We start from the raw sequence: 22,848 nt of genomic DNA, 5'->3' as shown, positions 1-22,848 counted from the left end.
TAAGAACTAATGGAAATCATTTACAATGTACACTTTGTTTCCCCCTCCTTTATTAAGATGTACAGCAAGAAGGTTTTTCTCCCTTACAGTGTATATTTTGTTAAGAGGATAGTTTCTAAAATTAACATAAGAAAATGTATCAAGCTCCGATGACTAGAGGGTGTCCTTCAGTATCAGGATCAAAAGGTATGCCATTTGCTGTCTGAAGTCAGTGCCAGCAGCATTATTTCTATTGCAGTACCATCTAGAGACTCCAATCACGATTGGGATCTCACTGTGCTAGGCATTATACAAATATGTCTATGTCTTCCTATGAGAGCTTGCAATGGGAGACCATAATCTAAGATGTAAGGGGTATATTTAAAAAAAAAAAAAAAAAAAAAAAAAAAAAAAAAGAGTGGGGGAAGGGCCTGGCTCTGGATGTACACAGGATGGCTACTTAGGAAATCTGAAATGTGGTGGTCATTGAAAAGAAAAAAAAAAGCGCACAAATCTTGGCTTGCTTAAAAAAAATGCTAATTGGGTATCAAGAGGCGTTTGAGTGGAAAGAGCCAGCTTTAGTGGCAACACATACATATTAATTCAAGATTGTGTATTGACTTATAGTTACTGTATAATAATTATGCTTAGCAGTAGTATTAAAGTAGCATCTAGAGGCCCCAACCAAGGATAGGGGCCCATTGTGCCAGACATTGTACTAAACACATAGTAAGAAAAGATACCTGCCCCAAAGAGCTTCCAATCTAAAAAATAAGACAGACAAGTGGTTGAGAGATTAAATGACTTGCCCAAGGTCATGCAGCAGGGCAGAGTCAACAAGAATCTGGGTCAGAGCCCCAGTCCAGTTCCCTACCCACCCGATTATTCTGCCTCTCAACTAAGGTGAACAGTTATCCTCTACTAACTTATCTTATTTAAAAGTACTCTGCAGCAAAAAAGGAAGATCACTATAAAGCTCTGTCATATGAGAAGTGTCATGGCTTCATGGAACCATATTGGCTCCAAAAGATGCCCTGCAAAACAAGACCTCAGTTGCCATTGAGGAAGATGATGTCTGTCTGTATCTGTACGAGTTTTTTCATGAAGTTGATGGATTTCCATTCCATACGGCTAAATTCAATGCCTTGCATGATCACATTACCCATGCCATCAGGGGCTCGTTCACCTGTACATCTATCAATGTGATATATGCAGCATGTGCCAGCAATGCCCCTCTCCAAGGACATTGTCCAAACCAGACAGTCTCCACGCAAAAGAATAAATGGACACAAGTCTGACATGAGGAATCATAACATTCAAAAACCGGTAGGAGAACACTTCAACCTCTGTGGCCACTCAGTAAAAGATTTAAGGGTGGCAATTTTGCAACAGAAAAGCTTCAGAAACAGACTCCAGTGAGAAACTGCTGAGCTTGAATTACTATGCAAACTAGATACCATTAACTTGGGTTTGAATAGAGACTGGGAGTGGCTGGGTCATTACACATATTGAATCTATTTCCTTAAGTTAAGTATCCTCACACCTTCTTGTCAACTGTCTAAATGGGCCATCTTGATTATCTGTACAAAAGTTTTTTTTCTCCTGGTGATGGTAGCTCATCTTAACTAATTAGCCTCTCACAGTTTGTATGGTAACTTCCAACTTGTGTGTGTGTGAGAGATGTATCTATCTTACTATATGTTCCATTCTATGCATCCGATGAAGTGAGCTGTAGCTCACGAAAGCTTATGCTCTAATAAATTTGTTAGTCTCTAAGGTGCCACAAGTACTCCTGTTCTTTTTGCGGATACAGACTAGCATGGCTGCTACTCTGAAACCTGTCATAGTATATCTGTATAGTATATCTGAACTCCCGTGATACCTATCACAAGGTCTTTTAACAAAGTGTGTTCTTATGCATTACTCTTAACGTGTTTAGGAGATTTTCCAAAAGATTAGGCACTTTGCATATTTTTACAATTCTTGGTATTAGCAACACATGAGTTACAAAAATTACCATTAGCAATAAACAAATTAATTGCAAGTGTCCATCTACAATCACGTTTGTCATTTCACACCTTTGACTCAATACCACTGGGGTTTTGGCATTTTAGGGTTACCCTGTGGCTTCCCTTTCCAAAAGGAAGTTTTCTTTTTCCTCATTGTCCTTTAGGATTAAACCCTGATTTCTCTTGCTTAACAGAATTCACTGGCTGATTGGGTATGATCTCTGTGCTAATAGCTATTAGCAAGTCCCCCCACCCCTCGGTCAGCCAGGTAATGTGCATCAACACAGACACTAGCTTGTTTACGAGTTTTTAAATCCTTAACTGTTACCAATTTCAAGGCTGGACTTTGTCTTAAAGAGATACCATCCATTTTCACTAGCAAGTTAGACTCAAAGTTTTGTTATCCTTCCTTTACCAACCTCTGCTTCCACATGGAATCAGACCATTAAGTCCACTGAGAGACTACAAGTCATATCTAAAGTGTTTAGAGATGAGTATACCTGCCCTCCCCTGTATTTTTAAGATATTAACTGCACCGCTGTCCTGGTCTGCTGACTCCACTACCGAGTCTTCACTCTGCACCTGAGTCACAGACCATTCACTCACAGAATCTACATGGAGACATTTCTGTCCCAACAACATTGTTTTCCCAACAAACTATTCAAGCACAACCACTTGGTTATAGGGCTGTTTAACTTTCTTAACAATTTTCATTCCATCCGAGACCTTCTCAAAGCGATCCATGCTGGATCTTCAAAAGGAAAGTTAGTGGATCAATTCACAACAGAAAATTTCTGGCTGTTAGGAACTCAAACTTCCTTAATCAAATCACTTCCACACCCTACAGTTGCAGCAAACTGGTTGCAAAGACTAGCCTGAAATTTTTTTCTTTCAGGAATCTTTCTAAGCACCAGTTCATCTTTACCTTGCTCCACAGAAGCATTCCTCTGCTGAGCCACTACCAACTCCTGAGTTTTACTTACATCCAGAATCATCTTTGGCTCATTAGGCAGATTCCTACACAATCCCCTTTCAGGCAAACTGCTTTGATTGGGCACTTACTTTGTTCTATTACTTGAAATCACTTAAATCCTACTTTTTATACTTAATAAAATCTCTTTTGCTTATTACTTTACCCAGAGTAAGTAATTAATACTTGGGGGAGCAAACAGCTGTGCATATCAGCATTATAGAGAGTGGACAATTTATGAGTTTACCCTGTATAAGCTTTATACAGAGTAAAATGGATTCATTTGGGGTTTAGGCTCCCAGAAAGACAGAATACTGGGTGCTGGGAAACACTGTGTTAACTGAGAAGCCCCTGGGCTAAGTGAATCTTAGTTTCTGTGAACTGCAGGAGTGTGTGGCCCAATCTCTTGGTCTGTGCTGTAGCCAACTGGTGTGTCTAGCTCAGCAAGACGGGAATGGAAGGAAGCCTTCTCTGGCAGGGGGGTTTGTTCTCAGTGGTATCCCAGCATATCTAGTAACAGTCTTGAAGGACCCAACCCTTCACAGTACCAAGTAAGGGACTGGTACTGATGCAGTGGCCTATGCAACAGTCGGCAAAGCCAACAGTACCACGAATGGTGGACATACTGAAGTAGACACTGATGGCATCTGGTGCTGTTGCTTGCTCAGTGCAGAGGGTGCTGCATGCTTGGGTACCAACAGCTGGACTGAGCTGTACCAGTCCCCAGGGTCTATGCTTGCCTGCCACGCTGGCAGAACGTATTGAGGCCCAATCAGAGCTGTGTCTCTCCTTTGTGCTCCGGGACTTTGCAGCCCCACCAGCGCTGGAAGAGGAGTCCTTCACCTCAACAGTAGCGAGCTGAGAGGTCAACGCTTCAGCGACTCTAGATCTCGCCGAGAATCTGGGATTTCTTCAGAGTTGGCTCCTTAAGGTGAGCCTTCCCTGAAGCTATATCAAAGTCTTCCATTTCACAGCGGAAGCCTGTGCTGGATCTGTCTGAGGGGGGAAGAGAGGTGGCCTCCGAACAGGACTCAGTAACTGGCTGAAGAGTGTGTTCCATCATTAGCAGTCTGAATTTAATGCCCCTGTTTGTCCTTGCCCTGGATGCAAGAGCCAGGCAGAAGTGGGACTCTCCCAAGCAATGGACACACAGAAGGGTGGTCACTCAAAGCTATAGCCTCTCATTAGGAGAGGCAACATCTGAAACCTGACAAGACAGGTATGCCCTGCCAGGAAAATACTAAGTCTCTCCCAGGGGAAAGAGGAGTCAAACAATCCTTTCACTACTTATCTAACTATACAAACAACTGACAACTATAAAAACTATCTTAACCACTAATGAAATATTAGAAAAGCCAAGGCAAGCTTAAGGCTACCACACTAAGGCTCCATCTCAGGCTGAGGCGGGTGAACAGGAACTAATGGCTGTTCACCTGCACCCCCCATACAGTCTCAGTATCCGGCATGAGGCAGCACAGGGCATGTGCAGGGGCCGAATGGACACTGCTAACTGCATATCTCCGATCAAGGGCTCGAGAGGCATACTTAAGGGACACCACTTAAAAGTAGTAAAAAGTCTTCAGAAAAGAACGTTCACTATAATCATGTAAGATTAAACAAAAAATTAAATTCTCCATTTTAAACATTGTCAAGTACTTTACCCAGCATTGTATAGAAAAGAGAAAAGAGAATGCTTTGCAATACTTACAGTTGGCTGAATATACTCTTAGTACTTGAAGACATGGCAGTATTAACCTGTGGTTCTGCAAATTCTGTTTCACCAAATTCAGAGATATGTTTAGAGTGCCGCTGATTCTAGCTTTTACTCCAAATTTTTTATCTGTAACAAACAGAACAAAACCAAAAACAAAGAAAATCACTGAATTTGATTTTGAAGCTGAATTATTCTACTTTTGTAACTAAATAAAAGCGACAAAAGATATGCTATTTCTACATCTCTACCCCTCTCCTCTGCATAATGAACTCCATTTCACCATTCCCTTCGTTTCCTTCTTCCATTCTTGTCTGCATGCATGCCTTCATCCACTAATGCTGAGTACACTGGTGCCCGTCTTGAAAGGTTCAACACCTCCAAAATCAGGCTCCTAAAACCAAGCCCTAAATATCAAGTTGGGCACTCCAAATTTGAGGTACCCTAAATTACTCAACACTTCCAAAAATTTATTCTTGAATTCCCTCTGTCTTTGTTTATCCAACTGTAAATGGACAAGATGTGACAGGTGTGTAGTCATTTGAAGAGTCTTCCAGTAGTGCATTAAGCAACCACTACAGTGATAAGCACACTATAAAAACTGTTATAATGTAGAATAGAACAGATAGAGTTACCTACTATCTGTGATGAAACAATCTTTTAAAAGTTCAATGAGATCATCACTTGAAGAATATTACACATGGACAAAGTATTAACCGTTATAATTATGGTTACCTTTTGGACCAATTTTTGCAAGAAGAAAATGAAGCTGCACCATTAACTCCTCATTTGGTGGGGAGTCTTTGCTGGCACCCAAAAGTAACTGCAACAAGATCTGCGTCCCTCCTTTAGAAACTAAGACACTTGCTTTCCGACCACCACCTTGAAATTAAAAATAGAAATATCAGAAGTATTAAAAAAAATTAAGATACCTAGCTATTTAGTCTTTTATTCATATCCATTTGCAATACACCAAGCAGCGTTGGCACTATTCAACTTTTATAGACATGCATAAACTAGACTTTTGATCATTCTTTTAAACTCAGAAAAATAAAATTATGTAAATCAGCTATTTTAATTTTTCAGACATTTTTGAAAAAATATAACAATTTGCACAAAGTACATAAAAATTGCCACTTGATTAAAACTTACCAACTGACACCAATTCAATGAGGATATTTAATATATTTAGAGTAGTCTGAAGATCTCTTGTATTCTGAAATTAAATAATATTTTTTTAGTTTTGGTAACAAATACGGTATACTGGACACAGATGTATCCTTGCTTAATTTGTAACAGTAATAGGTTTTGTTTCAAGACTTATAAATGGGAGTACCTTATTACATTTATTTTCCACAGCCACACATGCCTTTCCTTCCAAGCTTCACAGTTTATTTATACCCAAATAAACCAGCTGTAGTTATATATTTGCCCAAATTCTCCAACTTTTGAGATCCACAGACATTTCCAAAACAAGCAGTTGTATTTTGCCTTGAATTTTACTTGTAAGAGATATTTTCTTTGGTAAATAGTTCAGGTTATTTTTTCATATTTTAAGAAACTTGTGTATTTCTGGTTAAAATTCTAACATCAGAATTGATTAATGATTGACACTTCTCAGAGTTCCTACTGCAACTCAAACCACTTGACTTATGTATTTTTTGACCTTGATTTAGCAAGGCACCTAAACATAGCCTAACTTTAAAGTACAAGTGTAGCTCCTTTGAATGTTCTTAAGAAACTTGCTGAATCAAGGCCTTAGATATCATGTAATGATCAAGACCATGGACAAGTACCTTTTTGTAGCAGGAAAGGCCAAGAAAATTAAATAATATTGAAAAATCGGAAGTCTGATATTTACGTAGTATACAACTTAGACATACACACGTACATGAATAAGATGCTTTACCTCTAATGTTGAGAGGATAACTTCTATTGCTGGGGAACCTTTGGCAGTCATTTCCTTCCTGGTTTTTTCTGAAAGTCCAAGAGATTATTTTTTCCCCTCAAAAGGATATTATAAAATTAGCTGAGCAATTTCTGAACATAAAAAATGGATACCACATTCAGAAAAATCTAACCTATGGGAAAAAAAAAACCTACACACACACAAAAGTCACTTAGGGTACAAAAGCATATGAAAATTAGGGTGAACAAACTGATTTAGGTACAGTAGGAATGAATTCATACCTTTGCCTAATTTTTAAAGAAAATTTGAACTACTTTTGAATTTATTTTTAATTTTGGTTAACATTTTTCTTTTAGTGTACGTATATCTCCACACACCACAGTTTTGGTCAAAATACTGCAAAGAAAGGTATCTTGTGCAATATTTCTGACTCATGTAAGAGTAACAGGAATTTCTGGAAATTTCATGAGAAAGTCAGCTTTTGAGATTTCCAGAACAATTTCCTGCTGTTTTTATACAGCAGCCTTATTCCAGGCAAGGAAAGAGGAAGGAAGATGGATTTTAGGTGCAGGAGTCGGGGGTTAACATATTATCAGATACTATCTTGTTTACTGTGCTACAACACAGTAATGCCAACATTTGAAAAGGAAAAGGGGGTGAAATAAGTAGCTGTAGTTCTGTACATGAACAATATCAATTTATGGAGCTAGACACTGAAAGTCCACAGCCTATGATTCCCTCTCCACCTTATTAAAAGGGTAAAGTGTATTTTATTTATCTTACCTCACCCATCACACATTTTCTGCAATTATTGCTGTCCTAAGACTTGCAAATAGTACTTCAATACGGGCATTTTCAGGATCTGATTCCCTTATCGCCTGATTCAGGTTACCTGATTCATGTAACTGCCAAAACAAATCAATATATAATCCCAATAAAGTTTTTCTGGTTTGCTTGTGGATGGGCACCAGACTGCATAAAACAGCCCATGGAGAGTTTATTATACTATTTTTGCACATCTACTTTCTCGTGAGCACAGAGCCATGGAAGGCAAATTGAGTTTTTCTTTGGATATGTACCAGTTCATTTTGGTTTGACTTTTTCACGTTAGGTGAGGCAAATCAAGAAGCCAAACCTTGAAACCTCACTTCCAACTGCAACATCAGAGCAAGATGAAGGAAAACAGGCAACATTCTTAAGCTTGTATTTACTGACACTATAGAGAAATAATCAGAAATCACTATCCATGTCATTTTAAGTGCAATCATTCACACCCAGAACAGTTTCTGCCTGCTTCTAAAATTGGCTGCTTTTTTCATACTTCCCCACCAATACCCTGAGTGTGCTGGGATAAATGCAGATGTATGAGAAGAGATGCTTCATGCCCTATGATCAGTTGAACAAAAAAGACATTTTAGCCTCAAAAGTGCTGAAAACCAGTTAATGAAAACAAATGCTCTGCCAAGAAAGTAGCTAATATAATAAAACTAATAAAAGATCAGGATCATACTACACTGGCTGGCCACATCTAAACCGGAAATTACATGTCATTATGCTTTCAGAATAGATTTCTATGAACAAACACTTATTTAATAGACAAATCCACAAGTGAGCTATGTAATCCTTACATTCAACAAAAGTTTCAGACAATCCCATTTTATTATGAAGGGCAACACAAAATATAAGTAGGTTTCATTCCCCAACCTTCAGTCTAAACAATTGATTCCACTCTTTTGACCAGAAAAAAAAAATATATATATAAAAAAACTCAAAGAGGCAGAGGTTCACAGATTTGCAAACCTAAAAACCTGTGTTATGCTTTAGACCACCTCAGCACACACCAGGGTTATGAACATTAAAAAGTTAACTGAAAAGGAACACTGAAGCCCATTAACCTGAATGTGTGCCAGCCAGTATACCCTCACTGACTAAAGGTGCAGTCACACCTGAACAGCTAAAAATTAACCTTGCCCTTTTAAGCTAAATGGAGTCACAAGTCACTGGCTCCATCTCTGTTGTTAAATAACAGATAAAACTCCAGTGGGGGATGGTGCTGGCACATAGGGTCTCAGGTACATAGTGTGATTTTTCAGAATCTCTTCTGGGAATAGTCATGTAGGTGAAATAGCTGGTACTTATAACTATACTATTTCTATGCATGTATATTCATCTTGGTATCTGAAGTTATGAATATTAGCTATGTTTACTACATGTTTACTCCTGTGGTAATGCCCTCAAGGTATTTAGCTAGCACATGAAGGGACAAGTCAAGTTGAATGACCCATTAAGGAACACTTAGCTCACAATGGACCCTGGAAAACTCCTGTCTATTCTTAATGGACTTTTCGTGAATGTTCTAACTATAATATGGGTGGGGGTGATGGACATCTAACTTTCCCATGTGACTCCAAAACATCTTTCACAGTAAGAACAGATTCCCTTTACTTGGCACTTGGCAGAAGCTAAAAGCCCCTGGCCTGGAAACATATCCATTTTGCCTCTTTCCTGCTCCAGCCTCTCGACTATGAACATATACTAATGGGAGCATTCTAACCAAGGGACTGAGGACTTTAAGGTAATCTGGAGCCTTCATATTCCCTTGATCCTTTGCAGATGTACTTATGAGTTGGATATGGTACAGAGACTTCTAGCCTCATTGATTGCTGATTTCTCCCTTGCAATGGACAAAGATCAGATGTCTGCTGACTTTCTCACATGAGTTAGCAGTCTTTGATACCTGTTGTGTAAGCAATATAGCCCTTGCTTGAGTGGTTTTGTTCTTTCCTCTCCAAATGTCAAAGCCTGTTCCCATTGACCTCAATAGCAAAACTCCTTTTGATCTCAATGGGAACAGAATTTGGCCCCAAGAGATCAGAAACAATTGATCAAAATCACATTCTATCTGTCCAGCCACAGTTATCACGCATGTTCTGCCAGGATGATTTTGATTGCCCCTCCTGTATATCATGCTGAGGAAAACAATAAAACAATTTGGGCTGTAGTTCTATCAAGACGCACATGGCACACACAGTTCTATGCCTTTTTTCCATCAAACCCAGAAGGCGCAGCATCTTTGCTTTCCCAGTGCCTGGTGGAGAGCAATACTCAGGCCACAACTACACTACCCGCCAGACTGGCGGGTAGTGATCGATCTATCGGGAATCGATTTATCGCGTCTAGCGTAGACACAATACATCGATCCCTGATCGCTCTGTCGTCAACTCCGGAATTCCACCAGGGGGATCGATCCTGCGCCGCGAGGACAAAGTAAGTGATTCTAAGTCGATCTAAGATACGCCAACTTCAGCTACGCTATTCTCTGTTTAACAAATGAAGTTGTAAAATTTTAGACAGGTAAGGGGGGACGGAGAGAGCCCCGGGATGGGAGGGAGGAGTCACAAGGAGGGTCACGTGGGGAGGTCATGTGCCCTCCCTGTGTCCCTCCCATGAGTTCAGTACTGGATTGTGTCCCTGGCCTGTTTCCTACCATCCATCACCTGCAGATCATTCCTCATAGTCACACACGGTGGGTCACCTCCTCCAGAAGATCTGGTTCCCTGTTTTAGGCTACTACTCCTGGTGGCTCCTCGGCCTCTATGGCAGCCATTGGGCCGTATTTCAAACGGTCCTACTGGTTTCCCTCCCTAAGACAGGAGCTCCCACCAGCCCTCCTCTCAGGGCTGAGATAATGACAGGAGGCAGGTACCTCCTTCAGACAGGAATCCCCCCAGTTCTTCTCCCTGGAGATCAGGCTGTGATTTAGACCAGCTGTAGGACCCTAGCCAGCTTTACTTTCAGCTGGACCTTTTCCCTACTTAGTCTTCCACCTTGGAGGGCTCAGCAGGCCAGCCTTCTCCTGCTGATGTCTGGCCTGCCAGGAGGGAGGTGGCAGCATATGTGCTGATCCCCTTCCCAAAACTCATTCCAACGCTCCAGGAGTCATAGGAGCTTTGTCTTGCCCTGGCTGCCAAGCTCCTGGTCCCAAGACTTTAAGGAATCAGTAATGGGGTTTCCTCTGAAATACTACTTACTCCTGAGACCATTTCCTCTCGCCCAATTTCTCCTAGGTCCTTGTATATCAGACCTGCCAAAATCTTAAATGACCACACCACATGATGGCAGTGGGCTGACTCCTAGAAACCACTGATTTTAAGGGGTCAGGTCACCCCCATCACAAGCTGAACCGCTTTTATTCAGTTATTTCCAAAACCAAACAAACATTCACTTCAGAGAGAAGACAACCTATAAAAAACAGCCCCAATTTAAAATTTTGAAAGCCATGAGCCACTGAAAAAAGAGTTAGTATGGAAATAGCTATATAACTCTAAACTGTATCTATACTGCGATTATATGACTGACCAAACTGCTGCAGAATCATCCTCTTGCAAAAATGTTGCACAGATTCTCCAGAATATAAACTTTCATTAAAAAGTAGTACCTAGTATTTATGGGAGTGAAAATTACATACAATGCACATATGTATTCACTGCAGAGTTAACTGTGGCCCTTACTCAGGAGCTGCTCCTAATCTCCCTCATATCATGCATAAAACCCTCTCTCAAGTCTGGTGTGCATTAACCAGGACTAGCTGTGGATGTAAAAAAAAGAGTGCCCAGTGTCACTTTCACTGAGGTTGGGAACCACCCCCGTCACCCTTACAATGAGGACACAGGTTATATCCCTCAGCTGCCAATAGTCCTCCAATGCCTTCCCACAATTCCCCCGCATATCCTGAAGGACAAACATGCTTTCTCAAGTCACTGGGAAAGAATCATAACAGCTTAGCTTAGGGCAGTACAGACAACCATGGGATGTGCTCCCATAAGTCTTAAAGACACACACCGGTGAGTCCAGCACCACTGAGGACACGGTAACTCGTGTACAGCTGCTCACACCCGAGCCAGGTTAATCTAGATGCTCAGACGCACATGTCAATCATTAAGGCTAACTGCAATGAAAACATACCCCTAAAAGATTAATGATGCAGTGCTGTCTGGGTGAATAAGCAGACAGATTGAAACAATACCTCCAAGAGAAGCATAAACTCCTCCCATAAATCTAAACATTGTGTTAGCTAGAGCTGATCAAAACTCACTTTGTTCCATGGTAAGTTTTGACATTTTAAACAAGTTCGCTCCCGTTTGGAATGAAAACTAGAAATATCTGACAGAAGGGAAACGCCAAAATATTTTTGTTTTACGGGAAAAAACTGAGCTATTTCAATTGGATTTTTTCCCCACAATGAAACAGAGCAGTCAAGGGAGTAGAAACCTAAGGATTCTAGTCATAGAAAAGGACCCCATTGTACTAGGCTCTGTACAATTAAGACACTGTGGAAGGACTACAGAAAAAAAAAAAAAAGAGCAAAAGCAGCTGCAAAGTGCATCTGGCTGATGCACAGCTGGTACAGCCATCCATTGTAAAAGTCACCTTCACCAACCAGTCAAAATAGAACTTGTAGTTGCAGCACGAGAGATATGCCATTCTTGCAATGGAAAATAGCTAAGACTCTCCCCTGATGAAACCAATATTTCAACTTTGAGTTTCAGGCTTAGTTACCTGCAGGGGCACAGGGGCACAATTTCTATTACATTGTTTTGTGGAGTGGATTTTCTTATGAAATTTTTAAAATGCTAACTCGACAGTGACTTGATCTAGGTACGTACGTTGTATGGTCACCAAAAAAGTGCAAGAAAATAAGTTATTTTGCTAGACTTAGCAATGAGAACACTTCATGTACAATTAATAGAAACACTCAAGAATTCATGGCCTTATGTTCGTGGTACACTTGGTGCACATCTTCATAAAAAACTCTCCAAGTTTTCCTTAATCGCCAACTAGTTTCAAGCCAAAATAATCAGTCAACCATTTGATTTCTATTAAGAAATTTCTGGTTAACAGCACTCACAGCTAAAGGCAAGTTTTCTTGTAAAATTTAAATGATCAGTTTAATCTTCAGACACAATTAGTACACATTTCTTCCCTTCAGCAAAAGCTTTTCAAAATATTGGCAATAAGGTAATTCCAGAAAAAATAAACTTAAAACTAATCTTTTTATCGTACAATTTAACAGTAAACTTATACTGTACTGTGTCTTACAAAGCCCCAAACTTGTGACAGGCTTGTATTCGCCATTCTTTAATACTTAAATTATAGCTCTGACAATGCAACAAGTATTTAATTGGAGAGTCATGAAATATTACTTTGATATGTATTTAACATGGCCTTTGACAGGAGCTCTCTCCAGTTCCTGAATCTAGGACAACTGACTCTTAAAACAGTGCAAAACAGATGTACTATCACTAGTTTTCAAAGCAAACAAAAAAAAGAAAAACAAACAGATTGGCAAATGAGTTATAAGGTTATTTGTGACTTCATATAGACACATCAACTTGCTAGCGTTCAGCTGCCAAAATGAAAATGTAAAATGAGAAGAGACTACCATGAGAATTTATCAAGAGGTAAAGTTACACTGATGTGTGGAAAGTTACAATGTTTCCAACATATGTCTCACATACTGCTGATAATGCTGTACGTTAGCCTAAATTTCGTTAGATGAGGTTCTTAAGTCTAACCCCATCCCGAATTAACCCCGTTATTCCATATAGCCAATGCAACAGTGATTAAATGAACTACCTAATGAGGGGGCATCTTGTGCTTGCTTTAAATAATACACCAAGTTAAAAAAAAAATCAATCCAATAGAAAAGCGTATTAAGACTGTTTAGAAAACAAAAAGATATGAAAATAAAATAAATAAAATGTATATATCAACCGTATCTCATAAAAAAAAACCTTTTCTTTAACTCTAATGAGGCCCTTTATTAAAATTTGGGATAATGATCATTTAACCCAAAATTTAATAAATACATTGCTATACCTGTCCTCCATTTTTACTCTTTTATACAATTCATCTATACTGTCTTCATAGTTCCTTTCTTTCCAGTTACATTACAAAGTTCTTTCACTGTCAATGAAGGTCCCCTAGATGAACTATTTTTAATGTATGTATTTTAGTCTATTCAAAGTGCATGGAATAACGTTATTTTATTACAAAGTATTAGTTTACAGCAATACTAGTAAAAAAACCCAAAGAGAAGGGGAGAAAAAAAACCAAGACAGAAAAACACCTTCAATAATGCATCTTTTTTATACACACACACACAGTGTATAATTAGCCTTTATCATGTAAGCCTACCATATATGTAAGAGTATGTATGTACATACAAGTAAACAGTACGTACGTACGTACATACATATGTACGTACAAGTAAACACACACACACAGAGTAAATCCAAACCTCTGCTCTTTGCTATCCCCCAGTTAGTGCATGAGAGAACTAATGAAAAAGCTTGAAAAATTTCATCCACAATAACAGGCATGCCAACCATTAGTCAAATTACAAACACACCACACCTAAGTGGTAATTAAGGTTTTGGTATTCAGGGTAAAATCCCAAAACCACACCTCCTTCCCAGTTTGGGAGAAATTTTGTTAAGTTTGTCATAAGTAACAGATGATCTCTGTTATGTATGAAGTTCTTAGGCCCTGAGCCTGTAAACACTTATGCAAAAACTGCATATGCTTAATTTTATCACAGGATTGGGACCCTATGTGACGATGCCCACCATAAGGCTTTATGGAAATATGCTTATGAATATATATGACATAACTGGAATATGTTCTATGCTACAAATGCCATGTAACACAGCTATGTAAAGGTTATGATCTACTGAATCTATTAATCCTATTTGTTTGCATGTATCATTTTTGTATTCGAAGTTATGAATATTGGCCGTGTACTGGCTTGATTTCTAAGTATCCTTAGTAGAGCATTTGGTCAGTTCCTGGAGAAAGGAATTCGCAAAGTTAAGTGCCCAATCAAGAAGCACTTAAGGAACAATGCATCTTGGAATGCTCCAATCCACATAAGAAGTCTTCCTGGAGACATTCGAGATACCATGTGGGCAATGGCTTCTGCCTGTAAAAACTGAGTCACGCATGGACACGTGACTTGCCCAGGTGACTCCAGAACTCCATCTTGGAGCTGGACTTCGCATAGGAGAGAGGAGGGGGACTCCACCCACAAGAGAAAGTATATTTAAGCCCTTGGGAGACCCCTCCATTTTGTCTTCAGCTGGCTAAGGAGATAGCCTCTCCACCCCCAAGGATACCTGAAAGAAACTGGAACAAAAGACAGTAACTACACGGAGTGTGAGTGATTGCTGGACCCGCACTAGAAGGAGATTAGTCTGTAAAAGGAAGCTTACTGGAACTGGTGAGGTTTTGTCCGTATTCAGTTTTGTTAGACATACAGTTGCGGGTTTTATTTTATTTTGCTTGGTAATTCACTTTGTTCTGTCTGTTACTACTTGGAACCACTTAAATCCTACTTTCTGTATTTAATAAAATCATTTTTTATTTATTAAGCCAGAGTATGTATTAATACTGGGGGGGTGGAGGGGGGGCAAACAGCTGTGCATATCTCTCTATCAGTGTTATAGAGGGCGAAAAATTTATGAGTTTACTCTGTATAAGCTTTATACAGGGTAAAACGGATTTATTCAGGGTATGGACCTCATTGGGAGTTGGGCATCTGAGCGTCAAGGACAGGAACACTTCTGTAAGCGGCTTTCAGTTAAGCCTACAGTTGTTAGGGGACGTGGTTCAGACCTGGGTCTGGGTTTGCAGCAAGCTAGCAGGTCTGGCTCAAACCAGGCAGGGCACTGAAGCTGATAGGGCAGGAAAGCAGGAGCAGAAGTAGTCTTGGCACATCAGGTGGCAGCTCCCAGGGGGTTTCTGTGATCCAACCCATCACACCCTACATTGTATGCTTTTTGAGGCAAGCACTATGTCCTCCTGTATGTTTAGAAAATCTGTATCATGTAACAAGCAATCCCACAATTAAATAATTAACACATCTCCAACATTAACAGTTTGTAAAATAAATCATCCAAATGTAAGATTTCTGGACTGGGGGCTCTAAATACCGTAACCTGAACTGCTACATAATTTGTTTTTATTTCTGGGATTTAAATGTCACCTGTCCAGACAAGAGCTCTGTAAAGCAGTAGAAAATAAAGGCAAGGAAAAGACTTAACAGTTTAAACAGAAGGCTCATTAAAATTTAGTTTGTTGCTATTATTTTTGAGAACGTTATGGAAGCCTAAAACATCCGCCAAAGTTAAAGTGGGACTAATGGTGGCCAAGGCTAAGGAGGGATGACTTTGGAAAAAAAAAAAAAGAAGAAGAAAATATCCATAATCTGAACTTCTTCATTTGAAATATTCATTTATATTTGTACCTGATCTTTTGAATTGAAATATTTAAAATGTAGCAATGAAAACATGACAACATTAAGAAATGCATTTAATAGTTTCCTTCCACTTTTGGCATCTCTTAGAAATTTAGGTTTCAGAGTAGCAGCCGTGTTAGTCTGTATTCGCAAAAAGAAACGGAGTACTTGTGGCACCTTAGAGACTAACCAATTTATTTGAGCATAAGCTTTCGTGAGCTACAGCTCACTTCATCGGATGCAGTGAGCTGTAGCTCACGAAAGCTTATGCTCAAATAAATTGGTTAGTCTCTAAGGTGCCACAAGTACTCCGTTTCTTTTTAGAAATTTAGAAGACTCTTTCTGTAAGGAAATAGCTTGGGTTCAGGCATCTTGACATAGATATTCCCTGTAGAAGACTTCCAATTCTTGATATAAAAAGGCATAAGAAATATAGGAGACACTAAGAATGAAAAAGGCTGTCAGGGAAAAGTGATAATTAATACTCCAGATCCCCATCTGACTTCACCATTCTCATAAGGTATTACTAACTTGAAACAGGATGCCTTGTTTGGGGAGGAGGCAAAAGTTACGTCTGACACTTTTATAACTATTTGCTGATGACAGTTCCTGATCACCTTGAATGGGCCAAGGAACAATACCGCTGAAGACAAGGTTGAAACTGTAAGATACCAAAAGAGATTGGCAAGAGACTATTATTTGGGCACCTTTCCTTGTCTGAAAATGCACTGTATAGATAGGCCCTGCAGGAGTAGCTTGACCACTATACCATTTGGGGGGCACGTCTTCCCCAATACTTACCTTTTAGCAGGATTGCAGCCACTTGGCTTGTACATTGGCACTAAGAGGCTGATGATGAGAGTCGGGAATTTTCAACTAATTGGTCACAAATTGGTCAAAGTAGGGTCAAGAAAGACCCTCCCTTTCTTTATGACTACGTGGGAGGAAGTTCTTAAAACATTTTTCTATTATAACATTTAGTCACAGGTGAGGGTGAGATCCACTGCCATAATCCACTAGATTATTCTTTAGTTCACTGATCTGTGGAGAACTGCTAGCAGGCCATATAAAGACAGCAAACTACACTAGGCCAGCCTGGTGTGCACGCGTGCATGCACACACACAAAGGACATGGGAGGAGAGGAATTCAGGCTGGACTCTCTGCAGATTCTAGCTATTTGGATTTTTTCTGAAGCAGACAAGCCAGCAGTATGACCCAGACCATTCAGATGAGTTACTGAGGAAAGCCACTGGAAGGTGGAGATAGAATGATGGACTGTGCTAGTAAGGGAACTGGGAGGAGTGCAGAAGGTTCTGCACAGAAGGTACTGGCACAGGTTCCCCATAGCCTCTGCCTGCCAGAAGCTGGGACTCCATGGCAAGGGATGGATTACTCGATAATTGCCCTGTTCTGCTAATTCCTTTGGAAGTAGTTGGCACTGGTCAAGGTCAGAAGACAGAATACTGGGCTAGATGGACCATTGGTCTGACCTAGTACGGGCACTCTTATGTTCTTCGTTAAGCCACCAAACACTAGCTAGACTGCTCGCCTGCAGTATTGAGGAACTGGGGAAGGAATGATAAAAATGGCAGGTTGGAATAATGATGCATTGATGTACGCAATCTAAAAGAGACAAAGGAATTCAGGTTTAGTACACATTTTCCTCAGTCTTCCTAAAAAAGGACGGACAACAAGTTCCAGTTACTAAAAATTCAATTCTTCTGAAAAGGTCACAGGTTTGAGAGGAAATCTGCACACACTGAAAGATCTTTGCTGTGGACACCAATGACCCTGGTCTCAGACAGAAGCAAAATAAACGGAGATCATACAGCACTTGAGCAAGAGCAATCTGAACTCAAAAAGGAAGGAAGGAAAAGAAAAGAACTAAGATGCCTCTATTGTAGTGCATGTGAGAAATAAAGCCACCTCAACATCATTCTCCGATATATTTGCCATTCCCTTTCTGTCTGCCAGGCTGTTCCAATAGATTTGGCTGTACTGGGAAGTTCTGTTGATCAGTTAGCTGTTTTATATATTAATGAGGTTCCTTCTTTGTTATTCCAGAGTGTTACTGGATTTGCTTTCAGGGTTCCAGAAATAATCTTTTACCCGAAGACCTTCAAGGTTACATTCTTCTTCAGCCAAGAGATGCAGAAAAAATACTTGTGTCTTTTTGTTATTTTTTCCCCTTTAAGTAAATTACAAAAACCAAAATTCATTTCTATATAGCATGTTCTTAAGCAACAATACAAGTGGCTTGGTTCTCTATTTTTTTTTTTTTTTAATGTGAATGCCTAAATATAGTAGTAAGGAGAAGCTATGACGGAAATTATAGACAGTGAAGAAAGAGCCATGATTCTGCCATCTCTGTTCATGTAGAATAGTACCTTAATCCAAAAGTACTGTCATTTGTTTTGATAGAATTACTCGTGGAACAAGGCAGTACTCTTAGGAGACCAAAAATACTGTATAATATGGCTAACTGTCAGATTATGAAGAACTGAGATAGGAGAAACTTATCCTAATGGAAGAATCTTGTGTTCAACATGCAAGTACATAAAGACAAGTCATAAATACAACTTCACTGTTTGTTCACATAAAACAGGAATACAGAAATTCTTTTGGAGGACGAGATGGGAAAACACCAACAGAACTTCAGTGCTGAAATGTGGCAGTCATATGTATATGAGTGTGTTTTGGGATGAGGCGTAGAAAGATGAGCAGGGACAATGTTTAAAACATTAAGTAAAATAAAATATTTACCTTGACTCTGAGCCAGATGGAGGATCTTTGACGTAACATATCTGGCAGTGTCTGCTTCTACCAACAAAGATTCTGAATTGATCTTCTCCAGCTGTGCCAGCAGACCCACAATCCGAGAATTGTTAGTAAGACTGAAAGAAACATTTATATTTATATTTCAATCCATATTCAACAAAAATAGGACAAAAATATTTTGTTTCACGTCACAGGGCAAAATCCAATTAGTTACATTTTTTAAATGTAAAGTTAGTTCTTTAGTGAAATAGGTTTAGATCAGCAGTGTTTGAACAATTTTACAGTGTAAACAGAACGTTTTGCTCTATTTAGTTACTTCTCAAAATTAGCTTTTCTTCCCTGCTACCAATGACATACTCATTAAGACAGCTATGAACAGAGGATGGCAGAATTGTCTTGGATACATTCTTAAAAGGGACTAAATCTGCTTCCCTTGAAATCAATGGCAAAACTCCCATTATTTTCCAAGGGCGCGTCTCTACTGAGATTACCCAAGGAAATCATATGGGAAATTCAGGACAAAAATTAACTAATTTGTACTATTACAAATCCACTGTTATTAGCAACTTATTTCTTCAAATTCATACCTATAATAATAAAATAGCTACAACTATATAAAACTGGGGCTGTATCACATCTTCCATGGAACCCCCTCTGCAGTTAAGATCCCTCTTGTCAAGAGGTACCTCCAGTGCAACCATGACCAGTGAAGTCCCGGGAAGCACATCTCTGGTGGAGTCATGCTCTCAAGGAACATGAGGAAGGGGCCAGAGGGGAAAACCACTTCGGCTCTAAAGCCATGATGTCCCCCTGCACCCAGGATTCATTTCACAAGTGAGGGGGACAACTTTCACCCTCCACCCCAATAAAAAAAAAAATCCAGAGACCACTAGAAGGGAAGGATGAGGACTTCACAGAAGTTACTTCCTCCTTGGCCATCTCATTATTTTTTACCACAGGATGGGGAATCCAGCTATTAGAATCCATTTTCAACTACTTTGACATTTTATTGTCTATACAGTAGCCCTGGCTTTGAAGTCTGCCAGACTGGTCTACAAAAATGCCTACAAAGGCGCCAAAGTCTGGCTAAACTATAGGGTGTGGAATCATCCAAATGCACAGAAATAAAGTACTCAAGAATATAACAGAACCAGGGCCCACCCACCCCAAAAAGACTATTGTTTATGGAGAAGAACAGGAGCAGATCACTTTTCTTTTCAGTCCTTGAGCGTTTTTCCCCTTCCAAACTTTTATTCCTCCTCAGACAGCTTGAACAAATGACCAGCTGTTCTGCAAATGACCACACCAGGGAGAGGAAAGAAGAGTTAAGACAAAAAGCTTAGAAGAAACATAAGCCAACTCTATCCTGAGAAAATAATGCTGTTTTCTTTGGCAGATACAGGTCACTTTTCTAGTGGGCTCCTATCTTTTCTTTCCAACACCCTCATAGCAATGTTTCAGGTCGACAGCCTCTGCTTGAGAGAGCCCATGGGGAAGTCATATCTACAGTCTCCCATCCCTTCCTCGCTCCTGCTATCCTACCTCAACAAGACTGAGTAGTCACTCATATCCTTGTGTTAGGCTTTACTCTGCACACATGCAGCAGGAAAAACAACAACAACAACTGGCTGAAAGTTTTAATTTCACTGATATCTACTGTGTTCCCACAGCAAACATTCACTTTCAACATTTTCTGATAAATCTATAACAGTGAAAAAATACAGCCTTACTAAGTTTTACCTCATACACACTGAAAATCACTTTGAGACAATCCCATTCTTTATTACTTATTTGCTTTATCTTTAGAAAATAGATGCAACCAGTTTGGTTTCTTAAGTTTTGCAAATATTGTTGGGAAGAAATGCAGCACAAAATTTAATAGACTATCACTATTAGGAGGGAGGGTCTTTATTTTATAATGTTCATAAAAGTGAAGAAACTATAGAGAATCAGTGCCATTCTATCAGAGTTTTGTCTCATTTTGAGCAACGCAAGTATAGCTTGGCTTGATGTCTTAGTCATTTACATAAAAGAGATGGTGTTTTAAGAGGAGATACATTTCATAAGGAGCACTTTAATCCAGATATTTATATTATCTCACCCATACCATATTATATTCTTTAATTAAATGCCTTAAGGTTAGTTCAGATCGCCTACAACTTAAATCAACTTACACTCTACGAAGATGAAGGTAAGATACTTGAGATGTCATTGACAAAGTTGTAACTATTACTAATCGGATTTTATTCATTCTTCATTTTTAGATTCACCCCACCATTTGAAAATATGTTTAAAAAATTACCATGAACATAATTAAAATCATTGCTCTGTACAACTCTGGTTTCTAAGGAACAACTGGCACAGCAAAGAATTCCATTGCAGTTCAGCAATAGTCAATGACAACTTATTTTAAATCCATGTACAGTGGGTTCTGGCTATTTGCAATAAAACTAAAGAATGACACGAGTTTTTTAAATAGTGTCAATGTTGTTTATAAAGAAATTGATGGATTATTATTGCTTGAGCCATAGTTTAGAACAATAAAATGGTTTTGCCCTTATTATTAAGTTTGTTATTTTACCCTTGGATGTTAATGTTAAAACAAGAAAAAAAAATGGTTGACAGCAAGTGTTTTATTACTGTGGAAATAATTTGATGCTACAGCAGCAGAGGAAACTTATTCCAGCCACACTTCATTTCTCTTCACTTACATCTAAACTATAACTTCCCAACCAAAACCAAAGTAACTTTTAAAAGGAAGTTTTGTTTATGTCCAATAATATGGCCTATTCTTAAAAAAGATATAAACTGCTTGAAGATGTCTTCCCTCATCTAAAGTTTATATCATAAAATCTCATTACTAAATAGATGCATCTTCTCAACTGTTCGCGTTAAAAGTGTATAAAAAAGTTTTAATCTGACAATCTCCCTTTCCCTTCTCAATTGTTCTAGTTTTGCTTTCTTGTGTGGTCAGAAATCGATTTTTTTTTAAAAAAAAATTGATGGATAATATCGATGTTTATTTTTAACCATTTTAGAATTTTATCAATTTAAGTTTTCACAGTTGTGCAAAATTATGGGGTTTATCCATTATTTAAATTTTCAAAGCTGCAAAGGGGAGGTTAGGCAATTATTTAATGACAGTAGACAGATTCAAAAATTTTGAAGCTTTGTAACTGTTAACCACCACATGTCAAAAGAAATACACAAAGCGAATATCCTTAAATCAAACTAATAAATTCTGAAGAAGCATTCTTCTTACTATTCATCCGATGAAGTGAGCTGTAGCTCACGAAAGCTTATGCTCAAATAAATTGGTTAGTCTCTAAGGTGCCACAAGTACTCCTTTTCTTTTTGAGAATACAGACTAACACGGCTGCTACTCTGAAACCTCTTCTTACTTTGTCTATCTGCAAACTTTTATCACTAGTGGATTTTTGTCAATTTGTGTGGTACAGTTAAACTGACATTTACCAATAAAAATGTAATCCTTCTAAGCCTAGACATAATCCAATTAGTTCTCTAGTCATCCAGGGCAAAAGTAAGCACTGCTATTAAAACAGGAGGTGATAATACTCCATGATAACAGAATCTTCACATCCCTCATTCCACACCTCTACTTCTAATTGCCATCCAAAACTGAGATCCAGTGCCATCTGTATGCACTGAGCTTGAAATCGCCCAGGATGATCCCATGATTACAACAGAAGCCATGATATCTGACTGCTGACTCAATGTTCAATGGTAATCTCCAAGGACGCTCATCCTCAACAATTTTAGATCCAAAATGGAAAGGAATCCAACCAGCCTGACTAGAAACTACTGTGTATTATAGCAGCTTGTACAATAAGAAAGAATTTCCATTTTGGTCTCTCATGACTCACTCTCATACTTGAATGTAATTTTGGTGTGCAAAATATTCTACATTTAAACACAAATGTGACCAGTACAGCCACAACCCTCCCCCTCCACCCCCGCCCCAATCCTGTCTAACCCAGAAACATACATTTGGAGTAACAACAGTCCTGCAGTCATCCTGACAGGTCTTATACCACATGCACATTACTCCTGCAGGTAGCACATGCAGTAATCCTGAAAAGCATTAACTTTGTTATTAAAATAGAGTTATCTTAATTATTGAGTGTTAAGTTGCTCAAAATCAATATCCAGTACACCAAAGAAGAGACCACAAATTA

General features: G+C 39.0%; 1 protein-coding gene across 4 annotated transcripts in view; it reads right to left on the bottom strand.

Moving 5' to 3' along the window:
* The window catches only part of AGTPBP1 (ATP/GTP binding carboxypeptidase 1), a 171,614-nt gene that overhangs the window by 86,070 nt on the left and 62,696 nt on the right, over positions 1-22,848 (bottom strand). For all 4 annotated transcript variants that reach the window (XR_012639595.1, XM_074953172.1, XM_074953170.1 and 1 more), the window contains 5 exons: positions 18,638-18,768; positions 6,579-6,646; positions 5,822-5,885; positions 5,405-5,551; positions 4,667-4,798 (listed from right to left, as the gene is read on the bottom strand). Coding sequence is in view for 3 of the 4 variants with exons in the window: in XM_074953172.1 (XP_074809273.1) it covers positions 4,667-4,798; positions 5,405-5,551; positions 5,822-5,885; positions 6,579-6,646; positions 18,638-18,768 (542 nt within the window). In the remaining variant the exon portion in view is untranslated. The remainder of the gene's footprint in view (positions 1-4,666; positions 4,799-5,404; positions 5,552-5,821; positions 5,886-6,578; positions 6,647-18,637; positions 18,769-22,848) is intronic.

This window comes from Natator depressus, chromosome 5, assembly GCF_965152275.1.
Source record: "Natator depressus isolate rNatDep1 chromosome 5, rNatDep2.hap1, whole genome shotgun sequence".
Classification (NCBI taxonomy): Eukaryota; Metazoa; Chordata; order Testudines; family Cheloniidae; genus Natator; species Natator depressus.
The sequence above is the reverse complement of the archived record's forward strand: the minus strand, read 5'-3'. Positions and strand labels throughout refer to the sequence as shown.